Below are 27,832 nucleotides of genomic sequence, written 5' to 3'. Positions count from 1 at the left end.
TAAAGAGTGGGGAAATTATTGATAGTGGTTTCAGCTAGACAAGTGTTTTTTGTGAAAGTCAGGCAAGGGGGGCCATAGATTGGAGCTCAGCTGAGCACTTGCCATGAAAATAACGATAAAGCAGAAACAGGCTTTTTTCAAAGGCTGTTTAAATACGTCAAAAAAAAAAAAAAGGAAATAAAAAAAGCAGATTAGCATTTGTTATTAGTGGGTAAAACGACGCTGTGATACAGTGTAAAAAAATAGCAAACTTTTCAAACACAAACAAAACCCCAAAAATATGTTTTCACAGTTTGATGAAAAATGTCCAAAGCAAAGAAAAATAAACGTATTAAAAAAAAAACAGAAGCAAACAGTTGCCAATAAAAAGAAATACATAAAACCAGTAAAATTTATGAATTTAATTGATGCCATAAGGTGTTGTTTTGAAGTGTTTGCTTAGAATGAGGTAATTCCGGAATAAGAGAATTAGCGGCCAACCAACCAGAGAAAGTGGATTTTCCCAAGGTAGATTTTATTTTTTTTATTCTAATATAGGAAAGTTAATGCTATATCTGTTTGTATGAGTTAGTTAAGGGTGGTGTAAGCCTAGAATATGTGGAAAGTGTAGACTTCCTTTTGGTGTTGACTAATGGTGGTAGTGGGAGGACTAAATATTAAGAGAGAAAAATAGAAACTCCTTCCTCTAAAGATGTGATTGTGATGGTGTTGTTCCTAGGATGCAATGCAGCATTTAATTATAGCAACTTCATGTGTCTAAAATAGTGTTCTAAAGTTGCATAAGGTAGAGGCTAAATAGCCTAGATGTATTGAATTTGTATGTGGCATCTGTTGTTGCAAAACCTACGATACTTTGGTCCAGGATGCAGGGACAACATACAACTTTTATTTTTAAAAGATTTTTAAAACATTAATTCCAAAGACTAAAATTCATTTATTATTTTTATTTATACTTTCTGTATAGCATATTTAGATGGCAGAATTCTCCAGTCAAATTTTCTTGGTGTTGGTGACTCTCTGAAGGTTGTTGTTTTCAATAAATATGAAGGACAATTTGGCAGAATTAGCACCATATACGAATAGCACCATTTGGCAGAACAACATATACAAATAGCACTATTCCGAAGACACTTTTATATTTGACTGTAATGATACTACTTGTCTTTTGATCAAATGTTGATGTCTCCTTTCTAATGATCTCAGGTCGAAGTTCACATACCTACAGAAATGATTTCAAAGACAATCATACCATAATGTGAAGTCTTGTTAAAAACTAAGAAAAGATACATCAAGAAAACAAACATCTACAATATTAAATCAGGGTGGAGGTGAATTTGGGAGGGATTACTATTTTTTTTTTGTATTTTAACATATTTACTAGTAGAACATTACATTTTCACCTGATTGGAGGCATTTGATGTAGTTCCAGTATTTTCTTTAATTTTCGATGTTATAATTATTTCCTATTTTAGCGATATAAATAAAGATATAGAGAAATAAACAAAAGTTAATTGAAATTCTGAATAAATTTTTTTATTTATAATTAAAAGACTAAAAATATTAAAATTATGTTTTACAATTTTAAAAACTAACAAAAATTGACATGAAATTTTGATACTTGACCTCACTGAAATAACATAGCTATTGTACTTTTCACCTGACAATTTAATTAAAAATTATGCTACTTATGCACGGTGCTTAAATAATAACATTATTATTTAGAAAGCCATTCAACATGGAGAGGGTGTTTTGTAACTATTCTGTACTTTCACTTAATAATTTAATAAACAAAATATATTGTAAAACTTGAAAATACTATTAAAAACATGGTAATATAGGTGCATAAGCATTGAAATTTTTAAATTTCTCTGATGGAATTAATTCCTGTTTAGTCACGCATAGATAACATTCAAAATATAATTTGAACAACAAATGTAACCAGAAGTTGCTTGACATTTTCTCCTTTTACAGTTGAAAATGTGGCACAAAAGTTAGAAATATATTTTACATCATTTTAGTTGACATTAGAATTTCTTTCTTTTCTATTATAAGTTTCATTCTATTAAAATTTGTTGACATTATTATATATTATATTTACATTATTATAAAATATTTAATCCAAAATTAGCATGAAATATTCTTCTGTTCTTGAAACTCGCATTAAACAAATCTGCTCCAAACAAGTGAAGAAAATTTCAATAAAAATATCTATTATTTTCATCTAGATATAATAGTCACATTTTGGTCAATTAAAGATTATCTTCAACCTTCTTCAAGTGTATCTTTTTGGCATATATGAAAATCTTTTCAAAATTTCCAAATGAACCTTTGATTTAATCAATGAAGGTAGATTGTTCTCATTCTGTCAGCCATAATTGGATAGAAGTGTGAAGTTGTTATTCTTAGTTATTATAACCTGTAGTAAGGAGTGAAACTCCAAAATACTATCAGTTAGAAATAATTATTAACCAATGCTATTAACCATTAGGCTAGATTTAGATAGAAATGAAAAAAAACAAAACCAAAAACAATGTTTTTGAAAAAATTCTTATAATAAAGTCATATAATGTTATCAGTATTCATTTTTATAATAAAGTCATATAATGTTATCAGTATTCATTTTTATAATAAAGTCATATAATGTTATCAGTATTCATTTTGAAGTATATTCACATATAGTTTTTTTCTTTATTCATCAGTCAAAAAATATTAATTGTATTATTTTATTGAAATATAAATTCAATAAAATCGGTGTGTATAATACAGAAATTTCTATATACATGTCCAAAAATTTTAAGATTTTCTGTCTCAAGTTTGATGGCTGAGATGCCGAGTGTGGGATAATTCTCCCTGCTTTCCTGAATGTTGACATTAATCTTTTCCAAGAAAAGCAGCCATTGGATCATCTGCACGCATCCTCTTCATGTAAAATGCTTCCATTTCTGCATCTGTGGGAGCTTTCGCTTCATACATGCTGTTGTAGGGACGTTTTCTTTCGTCCATCTTCAGAAATTCATTCGCCCACTTTTGATGCTTATCTTCTGCTTCCAACGCCTAAAAACAAACAGAAATTGTTTGAAATTAATAGAAACTAAAACAAATAAAATACTGAAAAGTTATTGGATTTAATTCATCTTTTCTATAATTCCTCCAACTCCATCTTAGACCTAACAAACAACTCCCTCCCAAATTTCTCTATGCGGCCTGAAGCCACATTTGATGATCTCATGTCTGCAATATCATAAACTTAGACACTTCCAAGGCCTGATCTCATCCCTACCATACGAATTAAGAAATGCTCAGCTGAGCTAGCCCCGTACTTGCAAATTCTTCTGATTATGGCCCTGTCATTGTGTTAAATGTGGAACATGTTGCTTTTTTATTATTAGCCACATTTGATGGATGTCAACTTTCATCTCAAATTCTGAGCTCATTTCCAATACATAGATGCCTTCTAACATTTGCATTCTCACGAGATGTGTGATGAAAAACCTTCTCCAGATTCACAAAAGCCATGTAAAGTTTCTTGCCAGCAGTCAGATGCTTTTCTTGCAATTGCCTCCATGATGAACTTTATCAAGACAAAACCAAACTGGCACTCATCAACTCATCAATGTGGATCTTTTGTCTCACGACAAAAAATTTTTTTTCAGTTTCAAGTTCTTAAAATCTTTAAATTAGAGAGAAAAGTAGCCTATGGTAAAGAAATCCAAAATCAAATTGAATTTCTCAACTTAACCCCACTACTCACATGTAAAATTTAACATAAAATGATCATTTATTTCTGGATAATTCTAGTTTTAGGGAAATTAAGCAAAAAATATTTTTGCTATGATAGATTAATTTTGTATGAAATATATATTTGTTAAAAGGTTAATAGAAAAAAATAGTAATTACTTATCCTAAAACATTTTTTCTTAACCCTACCACTAACTCCATGTTCAAAAGGCAACTCCCCACAAAAGAAAAAAAAAACTTGTAAATTATAATTCTAAGATGCGAGAATTGTGTGGCAATAAGGGAGAGGTTAATTTAAATTCATACACAAACTGATTCTCCACTCTAAATTCTAAAGTAATTGTTTTGTTTTTTTTTTGTACTTTCTGCCAGTTTTTTTATGATATTCCAACATAATTGCCCCCAAAAAGTAGAATTTCAATTTTTTATTTTTTATTGCAGGGTGTTGATTTTATTGCAGGTGTTGATTGACTGATATGTTTGTTTATTAATTCGTTAAAATTAACTTTTTGTGTAAAAAAAAAAAAAAAATGTCTGAAACTTTTTTTGAAGAAATAAACAAGAAAAAAAAAACATAGGAACATAGGTATTAGCAAGAGAAAAACTTAGTGTATAGTTCGGGATAGGGACCAGGAAGTCATTCTTTAATGAAACAAAAGTCTGACTACCCACATTGTGAATCATTGGAAAGTATAAAGTGAGACAAAGCAAAACAAATTAAGCTGAGAAAGAGAAAGAAAAAGGAAAAGGACGAGAGAAAAATAGAAAAAAGTGAGCATGAGAAAAAAGAGAAAGAAATAAAATCCAATAAATTTGAAGGTAAAGCAATCTTTGCTTAAAAACAAAAAAATCTAATACACTTTTTCTGAATTAAGAAAAGCAGAATTCAACTTTTTCTGATTTATAAAAAAAAAAAGCCAGTCAAATATCTATTCATGTGGAGGAAAAACAAAAATAGAATTGATGAATAGAAAAAAGAAAAAAACAAACAAAATTACCTTTTTCAAATCTTTCTTCTTTTTTTCTTCTTCTTCTTCTTCTGATGAACTGCTGCTGCTATCATCATCACTACTACTACTACTACTACTACTGCTGCTACTACTACTATCATCATCATCACTGCTACTATCACTACTGCTGCTATCATCTTTCTTTTTGGCTAACTTCTGGTCATTTTTCTTTTGTTTCTTAAGTGCCTTCTTTTTGTATTTCTCTTGATGTTGCTAAAAATAAAAGATAAAAAATAATAATTGACCATCTAAAGTAGTTGAATGTGACTCGTGTAAAACAGAAATATTAGATCAGATCAGTTTCATATGAGAAGATTAAGGTGAAACCATTATTTAAAATTCAATTCTTAATTTACCATTTCTATCGCGATTAAATTAATTCAAAAGAAAAATAATTTGTAGCAGCTTATTACAAGATAAACAAAATAAATGAATGTAAAATTAACGGATTGTTGTTGGCATCTGATTAAAGCATTAGATAGCATTTTTTTTTTTAAATATTCGTTTAAATTTAGTTAGTGTGGAGGTCATTGGTAACACCTGACATGAATGGTGTTTTTCTTAATACTTTTTAAACGGACACATTGACTTTCATTTATAGATATAGATCAGTGTAATGGATTAAGTAAACAATGGATTTCAAATCCCATAGATTTTTAGAGCGAAATTGGTTTTTTAAAGAAAAATAAATACCATATAAAATAAACAGGTGATAAAATACACAGAACATAGAAAAATTTACTAAGAAAACTGTGCTTAATGATCAGCATTGCTTTAAGTCAATGTTGACTTTGGCAATCAAATGGTTCAAAAATCCACAAAGCAACGTTTACTTAAAATACAAAATAAAAAAAAAATCAGTATATAACAAGTTATTTGAATGCCACTCAATAAAAATGTGAATACAGAAAATGTGAAAAAAAATTTTTTTTTAATGTATAATAAAGAAAAGAAACTAATAAAGTCTCTTGTGAATAATTTTCATTGGCTCAAATCAAAACATTAAAAAATTAGTTTTAATATTTAGCTCACCTGTAGAAGAGATTTGGGTGGTTCCTGTTCTTCAGGTTCATGTTCTTCATTTGCTATACTAAAAACATCAGACTAAAAGAAAAGAAACCAACTTTAATTTATAGTGATTTATAATAACCCTACAACAGTACACACACACACACACACAAAAAAAATAGAAAAAAATTTTTGCAATAATTTTGCCATACTAATGCAGACAATTTTTCATCATAGTTGGGTGTATCATGGGAGCTCTTGCATGACAACAATCTTGTTAAAGCATAGTCTGTGGAATGCAACACTGATGAGTAAAGGACTAAAAACTAACATTAAGAATACAAAAGTATCTCCAGTTTCGTTTCAACCTCTTACAGATTGTTAGCATGTTTTCCTATGCTGTCAGAGCTGAACGTGTAAACTGCATCCAATTCTCCCAATGCAGAATATAGGTTCATTAGAGGTATAGTGGTCTTGTTACAGGTCTGGTAGTTGACCCAGATTATGTTTGTTACAAATATCTGGGTGATGTCTGTCCAATCAAATGTTGAACGGTGGCATATGTGAATGTAGATAGCATCCCACTTGATGTTGAAACTATCTTCTTCTATCTTGGTGGCCTGTTGAATGTTGGTGGTTGATATGAACGTTCTATCATCGATCACTGTTGTATTGCTTCAGAAAGGATCAGAAGGCTGCTGTCAATCCTTACATCTTGACACATATCTTTTCAGAACTTGAAACAAAGGCTTTTCAGCCTGTCTTCACTGTGCCTTCTTGCATGGCAGTGAGACGTGGCTCTCAAATGCGTCTGATTTGCTTCATCATAATGACAGTGTTATGATCAGGTTGATGTGTGGAAGTAAGCTAGAAGAAAGAATCTATTCAAGCATTGGAAGCTTGGTATTGATGGGATATCTTTTACACTCAGTGCTTCAAGTGGTTTAGCCATATACAGCATGCCATTCCCTGCATCAACTCTATAACATGCGTGGACACTCCAGGCACTATGGTGCATCGTAGACCAAAACCTGGCTTAAGTATGCACTCAAGAAGTGATTTGACACTTGCGATATGATCGATATCAATTCTTTGGATCGGACACCATGGAGAACAAATGTAAGATGTTGCCTGGTGTTGCCCACCCAAGCATCTGGAACACTCACAGCATCTTAAGTAGCACAAATGGATTATGATGCTTGTTTAACATTTGCATAACTGCAGTTTGGTTTCGAGTCTTCTTTCGTCAGCACTCAAAGCAACAAAGTTTGAAACACATCAATGTTTTATACTAACCAATATTTTTTGTCTTTCAGATATCATGTATATAAGTATGACATGGCCAAAGGAAATTAGAATTGTCAGAGGTTCAAGTGAGCCATATTATAGGTTAATCTTAAAAACCTCAGGATTTCACTTTTCATCATTAAACAAGTATTGCCCTATTCATCAGTAAGGAAAAATAATCAATATTTCACTCAGGTCAATCAGGACTCTCAACAATAGTTTTTTTTATTAATGATAAGAAAGTTCATTTATTTCTGTCAGGTCTGTGTATATTGTATTTAATATTTGAATTGGTGTAGATAGATTGTTTGGAATACAATTCTAAAAGAAAAAAAATGCTATGAATATGTTTTTTGAATTAACTGAATAGATCATCTTATCTTTTATATTTCAATTCTAAAATCAAAAGAAAAAAGTTAACAAATGAAAGACTTAAAATTAAATGTCAACTGCTGTAATTTGTAGCAATAAAAAAAAACTGTTCCAGAAAAAAAAAGAATTACTTACAGAGTTGTCTGTTTTACCGGCTTCTCCTACACAATAGCTTTCCTTGATAAAAGAATGGCAACATTTGTAACCCCACCGACCTTCTTTCCAACACGAACCCCAAATACTCTGTAATAAGAATAAGATTAAAATATTTAAAATGATCTCATTCACACAAACAAATGTGGTATCATTAGAAAGTAATGTTGCCATAAATCAAAGTTTTATTAAATTTCCATTGGCAGATTAAAAACTGTGTTAAATTTATGTTAAGTAAAGCAAAATAAAAAAAATGGACTTCATTACATAGAGAGAGAGTCATTAAGTGGGTCAAAGTGAAAGAAAAAACATCTTTATTTAAATTATGGTCACTAATATATAAGTGTGATAAGAAATCTGTTATTTTATCTGTTATAAATGTCAACACATTTCGAAGAAAAGAAAGACAGAGTGATTAAAAAGAGTAAAGTGATAAATAAATGAAAAGAAAGACAATGTAAGAGACAGCATAAAGATAAAAAGGTGAAAGTAAATAGAGAAATAAATAGTTAAAGAAAAAGAAAGATGGGAGCACATATTGATGAAAGTAGTACAATGTCACTTTCATCTATATGTTAATTAATGTATTAGAATGATATAGGATAATTTCATGTTAATAAAATGCAAACAATTGAATCTGAAGAAATGCTAAGAAAATACTTTACAACATTGTATTTTTACAAAATAGCATGAACAATCTACTTTTTTTGTGTCCAATTCTTGTGATAATTTGTGAAACATAAGATGCACAAATTCGATCAATTTAATTGATCGAATTTGTGCATTTTCTACATAAAGAAATGCAGTCTACCTTTTAAAATGGCACCTTTCAGAGTTAAGAATATTGCAAACTCCCTATAACTGACCAGTAAAAATGCAAATTCAGAAATATAAAGAGAAATCCATTATTTACAGGATGCTGATAATAAAGTGATTTAGAGTTTAAACGCTACAAGAATTTAATAAATAATTTTTTTTTGAATTGAAATAGATTTTCTTTCTTTAAAGTTGTTCTGTTTTATAGCATATCAGCCCTTTTCAGATTAAAAATGTATAAACTTTAAAATTAATTGTAATGATACACATCAATGGAAGAAAAGGGAAAAAATAAAAATGAAAACTTTTTACACATCAATGGAAGAAAAAGGAAAATAACAATAAAAATAAAAATAAAAACTTTAAAATTAATTGTAATGATACACATCAATGGAAGAAAAAGGAAAAAATAATAATAAAAACTTTAAAATTAATTAATTGTAATGATACACATCAATGGAAGAAAAAGGAAAAAATAAAAATAAAAATAAAAACTTTAAAATTAATTAATTGTAATGATACACATCAATGGAAGAAAAAGGAAAAAATAAAAATAAACACTTTAAAATTAATTAATTGTAATGATACACATCAGTGTAAGAAAAAGGAAAAATTAAAAATAAAACAGAAATAAAAACTTTAATTGTAATGATACACATCAATATAAGAAAAAGGAAAAAATAAAAATAAAAACTTTAAAATTAATTGTAATGATACACATCAATGGAAGAAAAAGGAAAAAATAAAAATAAAAACTTTAAAATTAATTAATTGTAATGATACACATCAATGGAAGAAAAAGGAAAAAATAATAATAAAAACTTTAAAATTAATTAATTGTAATGATACACATCAATGGAAGAAAAAGGAAAAAAAAAAACTTTAAAATTAATTAATTGTAATGATACACATCAATGGAAGAAAAAGGAAAAAATAAAAATAAAAACTTTAAAATTAATTAATTGTAATGATACACATCAATGGAAGAAAAAGGAAAAAAAAAATAAAAACTTTAAAATTAATTAATTGTAATGATACACATCAATGGAAGAAAAAGGAAAAAATAAAAATAAAATAAAAACTTTAAAATTAATTAATTGTAATGATACACATCAGTGTAAGAAAAAGGAAAAATTAAAAATAAAATAGAAATAAAAACTTTAAAATTAATTAATTGTAATGATACACATCAATGGAAGAAAAAGGAAAAAGGAAAAAATAAAAATTAAAAATTTAAAATTAATTGTAATGATACACATCAATGGAAGAAAAAGGAAAAAATAAAAATAAAAACTTTAAAATTAATTAATTGTAATGATACACATCAATGGAAGAAAAAGGAAAAAATAAACACTTTAAAATTAATTAATTGTAATGATACACATCAATGGAAGAAAAAGGAAAAAATAAAAATAAAAACTTTAAAATTAATTAATTATAATGATACACATCAATGGAAGAAAAAGGAAAATAACAATAAAAATAAAAATAAAAACTTTAAAATTAATTGTAATGATACACATCAATGGAAGAAAAAGGAAAAAATAATAATAAACACTTTAAAATTAATTAATTGTAATGATACACATCAATGGAAGAAAAAGGAAAAAATAAAAATAAAAACTTTAAAATTAATTAATTGTAATGATACACATCAATGGAAGAAAAAGGAAAAAATAAAAATAAAAACTTTAAAATTAATTAATTGTAATGATACACATCAGTGTAAGAAAAAGGAAAAATTAAAAATAAAACAGAAATAAAAACTTTAATTGTAATGATACACATCAATATAAGAAAAAGGAAAAAATAAAAATAAAAACTTTAAAATTAATTAATTGTAATGATACACATCAATGGAAGAAAAAGGAAAAAATAAAAATAAAAACTTTAAAATTAATTAATTGTAATGATACACATCAATGGAAGAAAAAGGAAAAATAATAATAAAAACTTTAAAATTAATTAATTGCAATGATACACATCAATGGAAGAAAAAGGAAAAAATAAAAATAAAATAAAAACTTTAAAATTAATTGTAATGATACACATCAATGGAAGAAAAAGGAAAAAATAAAAACTTTAAAATTAATTAATTGTAATGATACACATCAATGGAAGAAAAAGGAAAAAATAAAAATAAAATAAAAACTTTAAAATTAATTGTAATGATACACATCAATGGAAGAAAAAGGAAAAAATAAAAATAAAAACTTTAAAATTAATTAATTGTAATGATACACATCAATGGAAGAAAAAGGAAAAAATAATAATAAAAACTTTAAAATTAATTAATTGTAATGATACACATCAATGGAAGAAAAAGGGAAAAAAAAACTTTAAAATTAATTAATTGTAATGATACACATCAATGGAAGAAAAAGGAAAAAAAAAATAAAAACTTTAAAATTAATTAATTGTAATGATACACATCAATGGAAGAAAAAGGAAAAAATAAAAATAAAATAAAAACTTTAAAATTAATTAATTGTAATGATACACATCAGTGTAAGAAATAGGAAAAATTAAAAATAAAATAGAAATAAAAACTTTAAAATTAATTAATTGTAATGATACACATCAATATAAGAAAAAGGAAAAAATAAAAATAAAAACTTTAAAATTAATTAATTGTAATGATACACATCAATGGAAGAAAAAGGAAAAAATAAAAATAAAAACTTTAAAATTAATTAATTGTAATGATACACATCAATGGAAGAAAAAGGAAAAAATAATAAAAAAAACTTTAAAATTAATTAATTGCAATGATACACATCAATGGAAGAAAAAGGAAAAAGGAAAAAATAAAAATAAAAACTTTAAAATTAATTGTAATGATACACATCAATGGAAGAAAAAGGAAAAAATAAAAACTTTAAAATTAATTAATTGTAATGATACACATCAATGGAAGAAAAAGGAAAAAATAAAAATAAAAACTTTAAAATTAATTAAGTGTAATGATACACATCAATGGAAGAAAAAGGAAAAAATAAAAATAAAAACTTCAAAATTAATTAATTGTAATGATACACATCAATGGAAGAAAAAGGAAAAAATAATAATAAAAACTTTAAAATTAATTAATTGCAATGATACACATCAATGGAAGAAAAAGGAAAAAATAAAAATAAAATAGAAATAAAAACTTTAAAATTAATTAATTGTAATGATACACATCAATGGAAGAAAAAGGAAAAAATAAAAAATAAAAACTTTAAAATTGTAATGATACACATCAATGGAAGAAAAAGGAATAATAAAAATAAAAACTTTAAAATTAATTAATTGTAATGATACACATCAATGGAAGAAAAAGGAAAAAATAAAAATAAAATAAAAACTTTAAAATTAATTAATTGTAATGATACACATTAATGGAAGAAAAAGGAAAAAATAAAAATAAAAACTTTAAAATTAATTAATTGTAATGATACACATTAATGGAAGAAAAGGGAAAAAAATAAAAATAAAAACTTTAAAATTAATTAATTGTAATGATACACATCAATGGAAGAAAAAGGAAAAAATAAAACTAAAATCTTTAAAATTAATTAATTGTAATGATACACATCGATGGAAGAAAAAGGAAAAAATAATAATAAAAACTTTAAAATTAATTAATTGTAATGATACACATCAATGGAAGAAAAAGGAAAAAATAAAAATAAAAACTTTAAAATTAATTAATTGTAATGATACACATCAATGGAAGAAAAAGGAAAAAATAAAAACTTTAAAATTAATTAATTGTAATGATACACATCAATGGAAGAAAAAGGAAAAAATAAAAATAAACACTTTAAAATTAATTAATTGTAATGATACACATCAATGGAAGAAAAAGGAAAAAATAAAAAATAAAAACTTTAAAATTAATTAATTGTAATGATACACATCAATGGAAGAAAAAGGAAAAAATAAAAATAAAAACTTTAAAATTAATTAATTGTAATGATACACATCAATGGAAGAAAAAGGAAAAAAAAATAAAAACTTTAAAATTAATTGTAATGATACACATCAATGGAAGAAAAAGGAACAAATAAAAATAAAAACTTTAAAATTAATTAATTGTAATGATACACATCAATGGAAGAAAAAGGAAAAAATAAAAATAAACACTTTAAAATTAATTAATTGTAATGATACACATCAATGGAAGAAAAAGGAAAAAATAAAAAATAAAAACTTTAAAATTAATTAATTGTAATGATACACATCAATGGAAGAAAAAGGAAAAAATAAAAATAAAAACTTTAAAATTAATTAATTGTAATGATACACATCAATGGAAGAAAAAGGAAAAAAAAAATAAAAACTTTAAAATTAATTGTAATGATACACATCAATGGAAGAAAAAGGAAAAAATAAAAATAAAAACTTTAAAATTAATTAATTGTAATGATACACATCAATGGAAGAAAAAGGAAAAAATAAAAATAAAAACTTTAAAATTAATTAATTGTAATGATACACATCAATGGAAGAAAAAGGAAAAAATAAAAATAAAAACTTTAAAATTAATTAATTGTAATGATACACATCAATGGAAGAAAAAGGAAAAAATAAAAATAAAAACTTTTAAATTAATTAATTGTAATGATACACATCAATGGAAGAAAAAGGAAAAAATAAAAATAAAAACTTTAAAATTAATTAATTGTAATGATACACATCAATGGAAGAAAAAGGAAAAAATAAAAATAAAATAAAAACTTTAAAATTAATTAATTGTAATGATACACATTAATGGAAGAAAAAGGAAAAAATAAAAATAAAAACTTTAAAATTAATTGTAATGATACACATCAATGGAAGAAAAAGGAAAAAATAAAAATAAAATAATAATAAAAACTTTAAAATTAATTAATTGTAATGATACACATTAATGGAAGAAAAAGGAAAAAATAAAAATAAAATAAAAATAAAAACTTTAAAATTAATTAATTGTAATGATACACATCAATGGAAGAAAAAGGAAAAAATAAAAATAAAATAAAAACTTTAAAATTAATTAATTGTAATGTTACACATTAATGGAAGAAAAAGGAAAAAATAAAAATAAAAACTTTAAAATTAATTGTAATGATACACATCAATGGAAGAAAAAGGAAAAAATAATAATAAAAACTTTAAAATTAATTAATTGTAATGATACATTAATGGAAGAAAAAGGAAAAGGAAAAAATAAAAATAAAATAATAATAAAAACTTTAAAATTAATTAATTGTAATGATACACATTAATGGAAGAAAAAGGAAAAAATAAAAATAAAATAATAATAAAAACTTTAAAATTAATTAATTGTAATGATACACATCAATGGAAGAAAAAGGAAAAAATAAAAATAAAATAATAATAAAAACTTTAAAAATAATTAATTGTAATGATACACATCAATGGAAGAAAAAGGAAAAAATAAAAATAAAAACTTTAAAATTAATTAATTGTAATGATACACATCAATGGAGGAAAAAATAAAAATAAATAGAAATGAAAACTTTAAAATTAATTAATTGTAATGATACACATCAATGGAAGAAAAAGGAAAAAATAAAAATAAACACTTTAAAATTAATTAATTAATTGTAATGATACACATCAATGGAAGAAAAAGGAAAAGGAAAAAATAAAAATAAAAACTTTAAAATTAATTAATTGTAATGATACACATCAATGGAAGAAAAAGGAAAAAATAAAAATAAAAACTGTAAAATTAATTAATTGTAATGATACACATCAATGGAAGAAAAAGGAAAAATAATAATAAAAACTTTAACATTAATTAATTGTAATGATACACATCAATGGAAGAAAAAGGAAAAATAATAAGAAAAACTTTAAAATTAATTAATTGTAATGATACACATCAATGGAAGAAAAAGGAAAAAATAATAATAAAATACTAATAAAAACTTTTAAAATAATTAATTGTAATGATACACATCAATGGAAGAAAAAGGAAAAAATAATATTAAATACTAATAAAAACTTTAAAAATAATTAATTGTAATGATACACATCAATGGAAGAAAAAGGAAAAAATAAAAATAAAAACTTTAAAATTAATTAATTGTAATGATACACATCAATGGAAGAAAAAGGAAAAAATAAAAAATAAAAACTTTAAAATTAATTAATTGTAATGATACACATCAATGGAAGAAAAAGGAAAAAATAAAAATAAAAAATTTAAAATTAATTAATTGTAATGATACACATCAATGGAAGAAAAAGGAAAAAAAAATAACAACTTTAAAATTAATTGTAATGATACACATCAATGGAAGAAAAGGGAAAAAATAAAAATAAAAACTTTAAAATTAATTGTAATGATACACATCAATGGAAGAAAAAGGAAAAAATAAAAATAAAAACTTTAAAATTAATTAATTGTAATGATACACATCAATGGAAGAAAAAGGAAAAAATAAAAATAAAATAAAAACTTTAAAAATAATTAATTGTAATGATACACATCAATGGAAGAAAAAGGAAAAAATAAAAATAAAAACTTTAAAATTAATTAATTGTAATGATACACATCAATGGAAGAAAAAGGAAAAAATAAAAAATAAAAACTTTAAAATTAATTAATTGTAATGATACACATCAATGGAAGAAAAAGGAAAAAATAAAAAATAAAAACTTTAAAATTAATTAATTGTAATGATACACATCAATGGAAGAAAAAGGAAAAAATAAAAATAAAAACTTTAAAATTAATTAATTGTAATGATACACATCAATGGAAGAAAAAGGAAAAAAAAAATAAAAACTTTAAAATTAATTGTAATGATACACATCAATGGAAGAAAAAGGAAAAAATAAAAATAAAAACTTTAAAATTAATTAATTGTAATGATACACATCAATGGAAGAAAAAGGAAAAAATAAAAATAAAAACTTTAAAATTAATTAATTGTAATGATACACATCAATGGAAGAAAAAGGAAAAAATAAAAATAAAAACTTTAAAATTAATTAATTGTAATGATACACATCAATGGAAGAAAAAGGAAAAAATAAAAATAAAAACTTTTAAATTAATTAATTGTAATGATACACATCAATGGAAGAAAAAGGAAAAAATAAAAATAAAAACTTTAAAATTAATTAATTGTAATGATACACATCAATGGAAGAAAAAGGAAAAAATAAAAATAAAATAAAAACTTTAAAATTAATTAATTGTAATGATACACATTAATGGAAGAAAAAGGAAAAAATAAAAATAAAATAAAAATAAAAACTTTAAAATTAATTAATTGTAATGATACACATCAATGGAAGAAAAAGGAAAAAATAAAAATAAAATAAAAACTTTAAAATTAATTAATTGTAATGTTACACATTAATGGAAGAAAAAGGAAAAAATAAAAATAAAAACTTTAAAATTAATTGTAATGATACACATCAATGGAAGAAAAAGGAAAAAATAATAATAAAAACTTTAAAATTAATTAATTGTAATGATACATTAATGGAAGAAAAAGGAAAAGGAAAAAATAAAAATAAAATAATAATAAAAACTTTAAAATTAATTAATTGTAATGATACACATTAATGGAAGAAAAAGGAAAAAATAAAAATAAAATAATAATAAAAACTTTAAAATTAATTAATTGTAATGATACACATCAATGGAAGAAAAAGGAAAAAATAAAAATAAAATAATAATAAAAACTTTAAAAATAATTAATTGTAATGATACACATCAATGGAAGAAAAAGGAAAAAATAAAAATAAAAACTTTAAAATTAATTAATTGTAATGATACACATCAATGGAGGAAAAAATAAAAATAAATAGAAATGAAAACTTTAAAATTAATTAATTGTAATGATACACATCAATAGAAGAAAAAGGAAAAAATAAAAATAAACACTTTAAAATTAATTAATTAATTGTAATGATACACATCAATGGAAGAAAAAGGAAAAGGAAAAAATAAAAATAAAAACTTTAAAATTAATTAATTGTAATGATACACATCAATGGAAGAAAAAGGAAAAAATAAAAATAAAAACTGTAAAATTAATTAATTGTAATGATACACATCAATGGAAGAAAAAGGAAAAATAATAATAAAAACTTTAACATTAATTAATTGTAATGATACACATCAATGGAAGAAAAAGGAAAAATAATAAGAAAAACTTTAAAATTAATTAATTGTAATGATACACATCAATGGAAGAAAAAGGAAAAAATAATAATAAAATACTAATAAAAACTTTTAAAATAATTAATTGTAATGATACACATCAATGGAAGAAAAAGGAAAAAATAATATTAAATACTAATAAAAACTTTAAAAATAATTAATTGTAATGATACACATCAATGGAAGAAAAAGGAAAAAATAAAAATAAAAACTTTAAAATTAATTAATTGTAATGATACACATCAATGGAAGAAAAAGGAAAAAATAAAAAATAAAAACTTTAAAATTAATTAATTGTAATGATACACATCAATGGAAGAAAAAGGAAAAAATAAAAATAAAAAATTTAAAATTAATTAATTGTAATGATACACATCAATGGAAGAAAAAGGAAAAAAAAATAACAACTTTAAAATTAATTGTAATGATACACATCAATGGAAGAAAAGGGAAAAAATAAAAATAAAAACTTTAAAATTAATTAATTGTAATGATACACATCAATGGAAGAAAAAGGAAAAAAAAAATAAAAACTTTAAAATTAATTGTAATGATACACATCAATGGAAGAAAAAGGAAAAAATAAAAATAAAAACTTTAAAATTAATTAATTGTAATGATACACATCAATGGAAGAAAAAGGAAAAAATAAAAATAAAAACTTTAAAATTAATTAATTGTAATGATACACATCAATGGAAGAAAAAGGAAAAAATAAAAATAAAAACTTTTAAATTAATTAATTGTAATGATACACATCAATGGAAGAAAAAGGAAAAAATAAAAATAAAAACTTTAAAATTAATTAATTGTAATGATACACATCAATGGAAGAAAAAGGAAAAAATAAAAATAAAATAAAAACTTTAAAATTAATTAATTGTAATGATACACATTAATGGAAGAAAAAGGAAAAAATAAAAATAAAAACTTTAAAATTAATTGTAATGATACACATCAATGGAAGAAAAAGGAAAAAATAATAATAAAAACTTTAAAATTAATTAATTGTAATGATACATTAATGGAAGAAAAAGGAAAAGGAAAAATTAAAATAAAAATAATAATAAAAACTTTAAAATTAATTAATTGTAATGATACACATTAATGGAAGAAAAAGGAAAAAATAAAAATAAAATAATAATAAAAACTTTAAAATTAATTAATTGTAATGATACACATCAATGGAAGAAAAAGGAAAAAATAAAAATAAAATAATAATAAAAACTTTAAAAATAATTAATTGTAATGATACACATCAATGGAAGAAAAAGGAAAAAATAAAAATAAAAACTTTAAAATTAATTAATTGTAATGATACACATCAATGGAGGAAAAAATAAAAATAAATAGAAATGAAAACTTTAAAATTAATTAATTGTAATGATACACATCAATGGAAGAAAAAGGAAAAAATAAAAATAAAAACTTTAAAATTAATTAATTGTAATGATACACATCAATGGAAGAAAAAGGAAAAAATAAAAATAAACACTTTAAAATTAATTAATTAATTGTAATGATACACATCAATGGAAGAAAAAGGAAAAGGAAAAAATAAAAATAAAAACTTTAAAATTAATTAATTGTAATGATACACATCAATGGAAGAAAAAGGAAAAAATAAAAATAAAAACTTTAAAATTAATTAATTGTAATGATACACATCAATGGAAGAAAAAGGAAAAATAATAATAAAAACTTTAACATTAATTAATTGTAATGATACACATCAATGGAAGAAAAAGGAAAAATAATAAGAAAAACTTTAAAATTAATTAATTGTAATGATACACATCAATGGAAGAAAAAGGAAAAATAATAATAAAAACTTTAAAATTAATTAATTGTAATGATACACATCAATGGAAGAAAAAGGAAAAAATAATAATAAAATACTAATAAAAACTTTTAAAATAATTAATTGTAATGATACACATCAATGGAAGAAAAAGGAAAAAATAATAATAAAATACTAATAAAAACTTTTAAAATAATTAATTGTAATGATACACATCAATGGAAGAAAAAGGAAAAAATAAAAATAAAAACTTTAAAATTAATTAATTGTAATGATACACATCAATGGAAGAAAAAGGAAAAAATAATAATAAAATACTAATAAAAACTTTTAAAATAATTAATTGTAATGATACACATCAATGGAAGAAAAAGGAAAAAATAATAATAAAATACTAATAAAAACTTTTAAAATAAGTAATTGTAATGATACACATCAATGGAAGAAAAAGGAAAAAATAAAAATAAAAACTTAAATATTAATTAATTGTAATGATACACATCAATGGAAGAAAAAGGAAAAAATAATAATAAAATACTAATAAAAACTTTTAAAATAATTAATTGTAATGATACACATCAATGGAAGAAAAAGGAAAAAATAAAAATAAAAACTTTAAAATTAATTAATTGTAATGATACACATCAATGGAGGAAAAAATAAAAAAAAAATAGAAACCAAAACTTTAAAATTAATTAATTGTAATGATACACATCAATGGAAGAAAAAGGAAAAAATAAAAATAAAAACTTTAAAATTAATTAATTGTAATGATACACATCAATGGTAGAAAAAGGAAAAAATAAAAATAAACACTTTAAAATTAATTAATTAATTGTAATGATACACATCAATGGAAGAAAAAGGAAAAAATAATAATAAAATAAAAATAAAAACTTTAAAATTAATCGTAATGATACACATAAATGGAAGAAAAAGGAAAAAATAAAAATAAAAACTTTAAAATTAATTAATTGTAATGATACACATCAATGGAAGAAAAAGGAAAAAATAAAAATAAAATAAAAATAAAAACTTTAAAATTAATTAATTGTAATGATACACATCAATGGAAGAAAAAGGAAAAAATAAAAATAAAATAAAAATAAAAACTTTAAAATTAATTAATCGTAATGATACACATTAATGGAAGAAAAAGGAAAAAATAATAATAAAATAAAAATAAAAACTTTAAAATTAATTAATCGTAATGATACACATCAATGGAAGAAAAGGGAAAAAATAATAATAAAATAAAAATAAAAACTTTAAAATTAATTAATTGTAATGATACACATCAATGGAAGAAAAGGGAAAAAATAATAATAAAATAAAAATAAAAACTTTAAAATTAATTAATCGTAATGATACACATCAATGGAAGAAAAAGGAAAAAATAATAATAAAATAAAAATAAAAACTTTAAAATTAATTAATCGTAATGATACACATCAATGGAAGAAAAAGGAAAAAATAATAATAAAATAAAAATAAAAACTTTAAAATTAATTAATCGTAATGATACACATCAATGGAAGAAAAAGGAAAAAATAAAAATAAAAACTTTAAAATTAATTAATCGTAATGATACACATCAATGGAAGAAAAAGGAAAAAATAATAATAAAATAAAAATAAAAACTTTAAAATTAATTAATTGTAATGATACACATCAATGGAAGAAAAAGGAAAAAATAATAACAAAAACTTTAAAATTAATTAATTGTAATGATTAGTGTTGGGACGATTCCTAATTTTTATACGATTCCGATTCCGATTCCGATTCCAGGAAAATATTGATTAACGATTCCGATACCAAGTACGATTCCGATTCCGATTCCTAGGGAATTATTGTTTTGAAATATACCAGGTAGTTTTATACTTATGGTCGGTAGTTCCCAAATATGTTCCCTAACTTTGGAAGAGATATTTTATGTCTACACCATCGTGTTTTGGTTTAAATAAAATTATTATATAGTAAACTAAACGGAAAACTTAGCAAACTTTATTTTAGAGAAAATTTATTTTACTTAATTGGAATAGAGAAAAAAAACTCAAAGAAAATAGAATTTATCCTTCAGAGAAAAAACAAATAAAATAGAATTTATATAACAGAACAAAAACAAGAAAATTAGAGAATAAATACACACGATTCATTATTTTGGTCCTCATAATTAACAGATTTAATGAATTAAATAAAAAAAATATAGCGGAAGAGAAAGAAAATATATACTAATTAAATATAAAAAAAGATAAATATTTAATTTAATAATTTATAAATGAACGTGCGTAATGAAAAAAAAATAATATACCATCTGACATGGCGCTGTAGATGCAAAATGACCTTTCCAAAGTTAACGACCATATATGAGAAATGCCATTAATCGAAAGTTTTTGTGTTTTATACCAAAAAGGTAGGTGTAGCGAAAAGTTACAATTAAAGGAATTTCAAAAACGATTTTTTGTTTGGCTATTGATAGTTGTATTTGTGACGGCAGTTCTTCAGACCTCCATAATTCACAAGGAGTAGTTAACACCTATTATTGTTTCTTACTTTTTCATTGCTTTTACACATTGTTTCTAACGTGAAGAATAAGTTTAGCCAAACTAATTTTGAAATAGGGTATATCAAAGGAACACATATAAAAATGATACCACTATAAAAAACAAATGAAATGCTAGATTAAATTTAGCAAACATAATTACCAAAATTACAGAAAAAGATTAAAAGAAAAAAAAAATGGTGAAGTTTGTTGAGTGAAATGAATTATTGAAAGAAAATTAATTGAACTAATAGAAATGTTAAATAAAAAAATGTCACATTTCAATATTTTTTTAATAATTAAATTCTCAAGGTTGTCGAAATTAAAAATTAAGTGATTTTTTTTTTTTATTAGACTTCTTTCGAAGCTTGTTACCTTGAAAAATATATTTAAAACCCTGTTTTTTTAAATAAATTGAAAAATAAACGCAATTAAAAAAATTTAATTGATAATTGAAACTTTAAAAACATATTAAACATTGAAAAATTACTTATCTCACAAATTAACGTCCAATAAAGTAGATCCAGTCTTCATACAAAAATTCGGTTATAATAAATATATCTTTCCCAAACTTAAAAATTAAATCTTTTTTTTTTTTTTTTTTTTTTTTTGAGAGAGAGAGTGCTTTAAAATCGCCGGGGAATGCCGCCTAAAATTTTAAAGAAGTAAATTTTAGGAGTTTAGTGCCTTTCAAAGACGGTTATCATAATTTATTATCATCATTTAATTTCCTTTTTTTCCTCCCCCCCCCCCACACCTTTCCACGTGGTTCAGTAGTTAACCAGTGCTCCTGTTGCTGTCAGTCAGCTATCTTTACCTAAGTTTTAATTTCTAGGTAAAAGAATTTTTCATGAATAGAATCAGCATTTATAAAAATCATTTTTTTAGTTGTATATATTGTATTTACTCTTTGAAGTTAAGGAGGGTTAAAAAAATTGGTGACACCTAGATGGTGACGTAGGCAAAAAAAAAAAAAAAAAAGACACTGCGATTTCGACCCTCACTAATAAAACTGCTCTGAGTGACTAGTTGGTAATTTTTTGTTCCTTTTCTTTTTTATTTTGCTCCTCCAATTTATTTGGATGCATCATAGTTAAATGTTTTAACATGTTGGTTGTGATCATGTTAGATGGTTTTATTCCTTGCGATATTTTAATTTGACAGACTTTGCAAATGGCTTTCAACTCATCATCTTCATCAACTTCAAAAAGTTTCCATGGAAGACTTTTTTTGGACTTTGGCGTTGTGCGTTATATCCCAACCATTATCAATGGACCAGAGGTCATCTAGTCAGCGTCAGACAGGGCCAAACTATTTGCAAAGAACTTTGCAGCTAATTCTACCCTATGCGACGAAGGCCATCAACTCCCCATAACCCTCCTACAACACAGAACAAGCAAGGTAACATACAAATATCCGTGCATGAGGTCGCCAAGCTAATCAAGAACCTAGATTCTAGTAAGGCAACTGGCCCTGATAGCATCCCAATTATAGTGTTAAAAAAGCTTCAACCAGAACTTGCTCCCATACTTACGAAACTATTTAAGCGCTGCCTTAAGGAGAAGTGCTTTCCGACCCCCTGGAAGACCTCATCAGTTTGCCCTGTGTTTAAGAATTCAGGTGATAAGTCCTCTCCCTCTCAGTACAGACCAATAAGTCTCCTGTGTGTTATGAGTAAGTTGCTGGAATCCATATTAAATAGAGAAATAGTCAACCACCTTAGTAGGAATAACCTTCTTAGTGACACACAATATGGTTTCCGCTCTGCAAGATCTACCGCAGATGTGCTGACGGTTATATCCCACAGGATTAGTGAATCTCTTGACAAAGGCTTCCTTTCTAGGGCAATTACTCTTGACATATCAAAGGCCTTCGACAAGGTATGACATAAGGGTCTACTTCACAAGATTTCCAGCTACGGTATAACTGGAAATGTGTTCTCTATCATTAAATCATTTCTCTCCGATAGGCTTATAAGAGTAGTGGTAGATGGACAAAAATCGGAGGCCTGCAATATAAATGCTGGAGTCCCTCAGGGGTCAATCCTGGGCCCAACTCTCTTCCTGATCTACATCAATGACCTCCCTAAACACATACTTAAATCATTCGTTGACATCTATGCTGATGACACGACCATCTACGGCAACACATCAAAGGCTGCAAATGACAAAGTTCTCTCGGATTCTCTCTCCTCTGATCTCGAGCGCGTGGTTCAGTGGGGGAAAATGTGGCTGGTTACCTTTAATGCATCCAAAACCAAACTCCTATCCTTACATCATCAACGCTCTGATGCCCAGTTGGTATCAATTGTGATGGATGGCTCTCGTCTGGGTGAGGCCCCGTGTTTTGACAAGCTTCTGGGTTTGACCTTTACTCCTGATCTGAAATGGAACACGTACATCAAGTCTGTTGCCAAGGTCGCTGGAAAGATGGTGGGATCCTTCTACCGCTCCAGAAGATATCTCACTACTGATGCAATTCTCTATCTATATAAAAGCCAAGTATGTCCAAGGATGGAATACTGTTGCCATATCTGGGCAGGAGCTGCCAAAAACAGCCTATCATGCCTTGACAGAGTACAAAATAGTCTTCGTGGTTTAGTGGGGGATGCTCTTTTCTCTACCCTGCAACCTCTCTCCCACAGAAGAGACGTTGCGAGCCTATCCTTGTTTGATCATTATTTTCATGGCAGGTGCTCGTCTGAACTCCAATCTCTGGTCCCCCCTCGCCAATCTTTCACGAAAAACACCCGTCTAGCTGAATCCACTGTGAAAAATTTCCCCCACTCTATATCTGTGCCTAAATCAAAACGCGGATTCCATGAACAAAGCTTCTTTCTTAGAACTGCACGCCTGTGGAACTCTGTTCCGTCTGCCTGCTTCCCTCCGGACTACAACTTGGATGTCTTCAAGTCCAACGTTAACAAATTCCTAATGAACCGCCCCCCTAATTAAACACTTCATCAGATCTCCACACTAACGTAATGTACTTGCAATAACCCTTATCCCTGAGTGGCTTCCGGGCCTTGATAAGTGGTGATCACTGTGTAAAAAAAAAAAAAAAAAAAAAAAAATCCGCTAAAAAAGACAAAAAGAAGAAAATATAAAGGGATGGGGCGGTAAATTGTACCAACCGGTAGTTAACAAAAAAAACTTATAGAATTTAATTTTTGAAACCAATGTATAAAAGTTTACATAATGAAATGCAAATATGCATTTTCTTTTGAAATTTTTTTTTGGTTGACTGTGTTCAATTCACACATGGTTGATGCGGTTCAATATTGCTAAACTATAAGTCTTAAGTAAAATTCTATTCATAAATACTTTTTAAAATGAAATTGTTTAATTAATCGTAAATATTATTTAGACATAAAAATTAGTTGATTACAAAACCTTTTAAAAATATATATATTAATTTCTTTTTCGATCGGTAAAAAACTGCGCAAAACACTTTTAATTTTCAATTTAAAATTCTAGAAAAAAGATTATATTATTCTGCTTTTAATATAATCAAATTCAGGGTTTTATCTTTCTGGAGAAAAAAATTTAAAAAATGGATTTTATTTCAATGAAGTTAAAAAAAAAACTTGACTGAATTGAATTAATTACCCTTGAATTAACGAAGGGGTTATTTAATAACTTTAGGTTTGGAAGAGATAGGTATGGGGTCGATTTTTTGGAAACATCAAAAGAAGCCGACAACTGTCAAAACTTTGCGAAATAATACAACGTGATCAATTTCATTTTAGAGATATTTCTTTCAAAAGCCTTCTTTTAAAAAAAGAAAAAAAAAGTACATTGTTCTATTAAACCGTTTACTGTTTAAATAATTTGACTTTGCTCATTTTATTTTAAGAAAATATAAGTTGAAAAAGCATTTTCATTCAGTATTAGAAGATTTGTCAGTAAAAAAAAAAAAACAATCCCCAAAAAGATAAGCGTTTTTTTATTTTTACTCGCAATGTAGAGCCCTGCATACTTCTTTTCAAGTTAACTCTTTTGTAGTTTTGATTACAATAGATCTGAATGAATGAACCTTGTAAGGGAGGGGCACTAAGCATTGCCCTGTTAATAATGAATTTCTTTGGTTTCTTTTTATAACATGCTACATTTCTCTCTTGCGGTTAGAAATATCAGGAATTTTTTTTCTTTTTTTCAACATCAGACTAAAAGAATCGTAATGGAGGAATCGGAAAATTAAGGTATTTTTTAACGATGCGATTCCGATTCCGATACCTCCCAAAATACACGATTCTTACGATTAACAATTCCGATTCCGATTAATCGTCCCACCACTAGTAATGATACACATCAATGGAAGAAAAAGGAACAAATAAAAATAAAAACTTTAAAATTAATTAAGTGTAATGATACACATCAATGGAAGAAAAAGGAAAAAATAATAATAAAATAAAAATAAAAACTTTAAAATTAATCGTAATGATACACATAAATGGAAGAAAAAGGAAAAAATAAAAATAAAAACTTTAAAATTAATTAATTGTAATGATACACATCAATGGAAGAAAAAGGAAAAAATAAAAATAAAAACTTTAAAATTAATTAATTGTAATGATACACATCAATAGAAGAAAAAGGAAAAAATAAAAATAAAATAAAAATAAAAACTTTAAAATTAATTAATTGTAATGATACACATCAATGGAAGAAAAATAAAAAAATAAAAATAAAAACTTTAAAATTAATTAATTGTAATGATACACATCAATGGAAGAAAAAGGAAAAAATAAAAATAAAATAGAAATAAAAACTTTAAAATTAATTAATTGTAATGATACACATTAATGGAAGAAAAAGGAAAAAATAAAAATAAAAACTTTAAAATTAATTAATTGTAATGATACACATCAATGGAAGAAAAAGGAAAAAATAAAAATAAAATAAAAATAAAAACTTTAAAATTAATTAATTGTAATGATACACATCAATGGAAGAAAAAGGAAAAAATAAAAATAAAATAAAAATAAAAACTTTAAAATTAATTAATTGTAATGATACACATCAATGGAAGAAAAAGGAAAAAATAAAAATAAAATAAAAATAAAAACTTTAAAATTAATTAATTGTAATGATACACATCAATGGAAGAAAAATAAAAAAATAAAAATAAAAACTTTAAAATTAATTAATTGTAATGATACACATTAATGGAAGAAAAAGGAAAAAATAAAAATAAAAACTTTAAAATTAATTAATTGTAATTATACACATCAATGGAAGAAAAAGGAAAAAATAAAAATAAAATAAAAATAAAAAATTTAAAATCAGAGCGTTGATGAAGTAAAGATAGGAGCTTGGTTTTAGATGCATAAAAAGTAACAAACACAGATGGTACCACAACACATAACTTCTCTATATCTCATTCCCTATCACAGATGGTTACTTTTCCAACTCGTTTCCCAGACCAGCAAGAACAACATGCATCATTTCTAGATCTGTTTCTAACCACAGTTCCCGATGACTGTGTAACGAATTCCCACAGCCCTCTAGGGAACGTCGATCATGCAGTGGTAATGGTTGAAATCGCCCTAAACTCTAGAGCCAAAACTGAAGAGCCACTGCTCAAAACAATGAGATATTATAAAAAGGCTGACTGGGAAGCAATCAGGGATCTCATCAGGGACACTCCATGGCAAAATATTTTTTCACTTCCTGCTGAACATTGCACAAATGAGACCACTGAATGGTTCAAAATGGCAATTGAAGCACATGTTCCCATGCTCAAAATCTATAGCAAGCCCCACTCTCCCCAATGGTTTACTTCTACTTGTGCAGCTGCAATAGTGCAAAGGCAGCATGCGTACCGCAGATTTAACCGACATAAGTCCAGATCAAACAGATAGAAGTATATAGAAGCCAGAAGTAACTGTAAGAAAGAAATAGCGACAGCTAAGAGAGAATTTACTGAAACCACCAAAAAATGCATCGAAGCACAGAAATTAGGAACCCGCGACTTCTGGAAAATCTACAACAGTGTAGTAAATAATGGGCAATCAACAATTCCCCCACTATTCAACAATCATGAGGTTGTTTGCTCTGCAACTGAGAAGGCTAACATGCTTGCCAGACGGTTTGCCTCCAACTCCACACTGGACCCTGCTAACCACCCCCTTCCTGACTTTCCTTTGCGGACAGACTACACACTAGATGATCTGAAAATCACCCCTTCTCAGGTGCATGCTATCATAAGAAATCTTGACACTGCAAAAGCATGTGGACCTAATCTCATCCCAGCTGTGCTATTAAAAAAGTGCGCCGCCGAAGTAGCTCCAGTTCTCTCCAAATTTTACAACAAATGCCTTAATGAATCTTGCTTCTCTGCATGATGGAAACTGCTTCTGTAGTACCAGTTTTTAAGAATTCTGGCGAAAGAACTGACCCATTAAATTATCGCCCCATTAGCCTCCTCCCACTTTTTGCCAAAATATTTGAGACCATAATTAACCAAGCTCTAGTTCATCACCTTACAGATGCTAAACTTCTTACCGACCAACAATATGGATTTAAGCAAGCCCGTTTCACAGCAGACATCCTAACTGTAATCTCAGAACGTATATACCATTCACTGGACAAAGAGGGGGAGTGTAGAGCGGTAGCTCTAGATATATCTTTATTGACAGGGTATGGCATGAGGATCTTCTCAAGAAAATCAGATCATACGGTATCACTGGTAGAATACTTAACATAATTAAATCCTTCTTAGATAAGAGAAAAATCCAAGTTGTTCTCAATGGTCATACATCTAAACAATATGATATAAATGCGGGAGTACCTCAGGGGTCTATCCTTGGACCTCTGTTATTCCTAATATTCATAAATGACCTCCCTGACAAAATTGTCTGTGAGATGGGTATATATGCTGACAACACCACGCTCTATAACAGACACGACAGGAAAACAAATGAACACATA

The 27,832-nt window shown here is 25.2% G+C and overlaps 1 protein-coding gene across 3 annotated transcripts in view; it reads right to left on the bottom strand.

The window, feature by feature from the left end:
* Positions 1–2,531: 2,531 nt before the first annotated feature.
* LOC145246002 (pre-mRNA-splicing factor SLU7-like) overlaps positions 2,532–27,832 on the bottom strand; it is an 88,859-nt gene continuing 63,558 nt past the window's right edge. For all 3 annotated transcript variants that reach the window (XM_080107801.1, XM_080107802.1, XM_080107800.1), the window contains exons 12-15: positions 7,551–7,658; positions 5,781–5,852; positions 4,737–4,961; positions 2,532–3,054 (exon numbers count right to left, since the gene is read on the bottom strand). In XM_080107801.1, the coding sequence (XP_079963927.1) occupies positions 2,872–3,054; positions 4,737–4,961; positions 5,781–5,852; positions 7,551–7,658 (588 nt within the window). In that variant the 3' untranslated portion in view covers positions 2,532–2,871. The remainder of the gene's footprint in view (positions 3,055–4,736; positions 4,962–5,780; positions 5,853–7,550; positions 7,659–27,832) is intronic.

The sequence above is a fragment of the Euprymna scolopes genome, chromosome 23, assembly GCF_053919585.1.
Source record: "Euprymna scolopes isolate OS-2025 chromosome 23, ASM5391958v1, whole genome shotgun sequence".
NCBI classification, from domain to species: domain Eukaryota; kingdom Metazoa; phylum Mollusca; class Cephalopoda; order Sepiida; family Sepiolidae; genus Euprymna; species Euprymna scolopes.
Note: the sequence above shows the minus strand (reverse complement) of the source record. Positions and strands in the feature narration are given on the sequence as shown.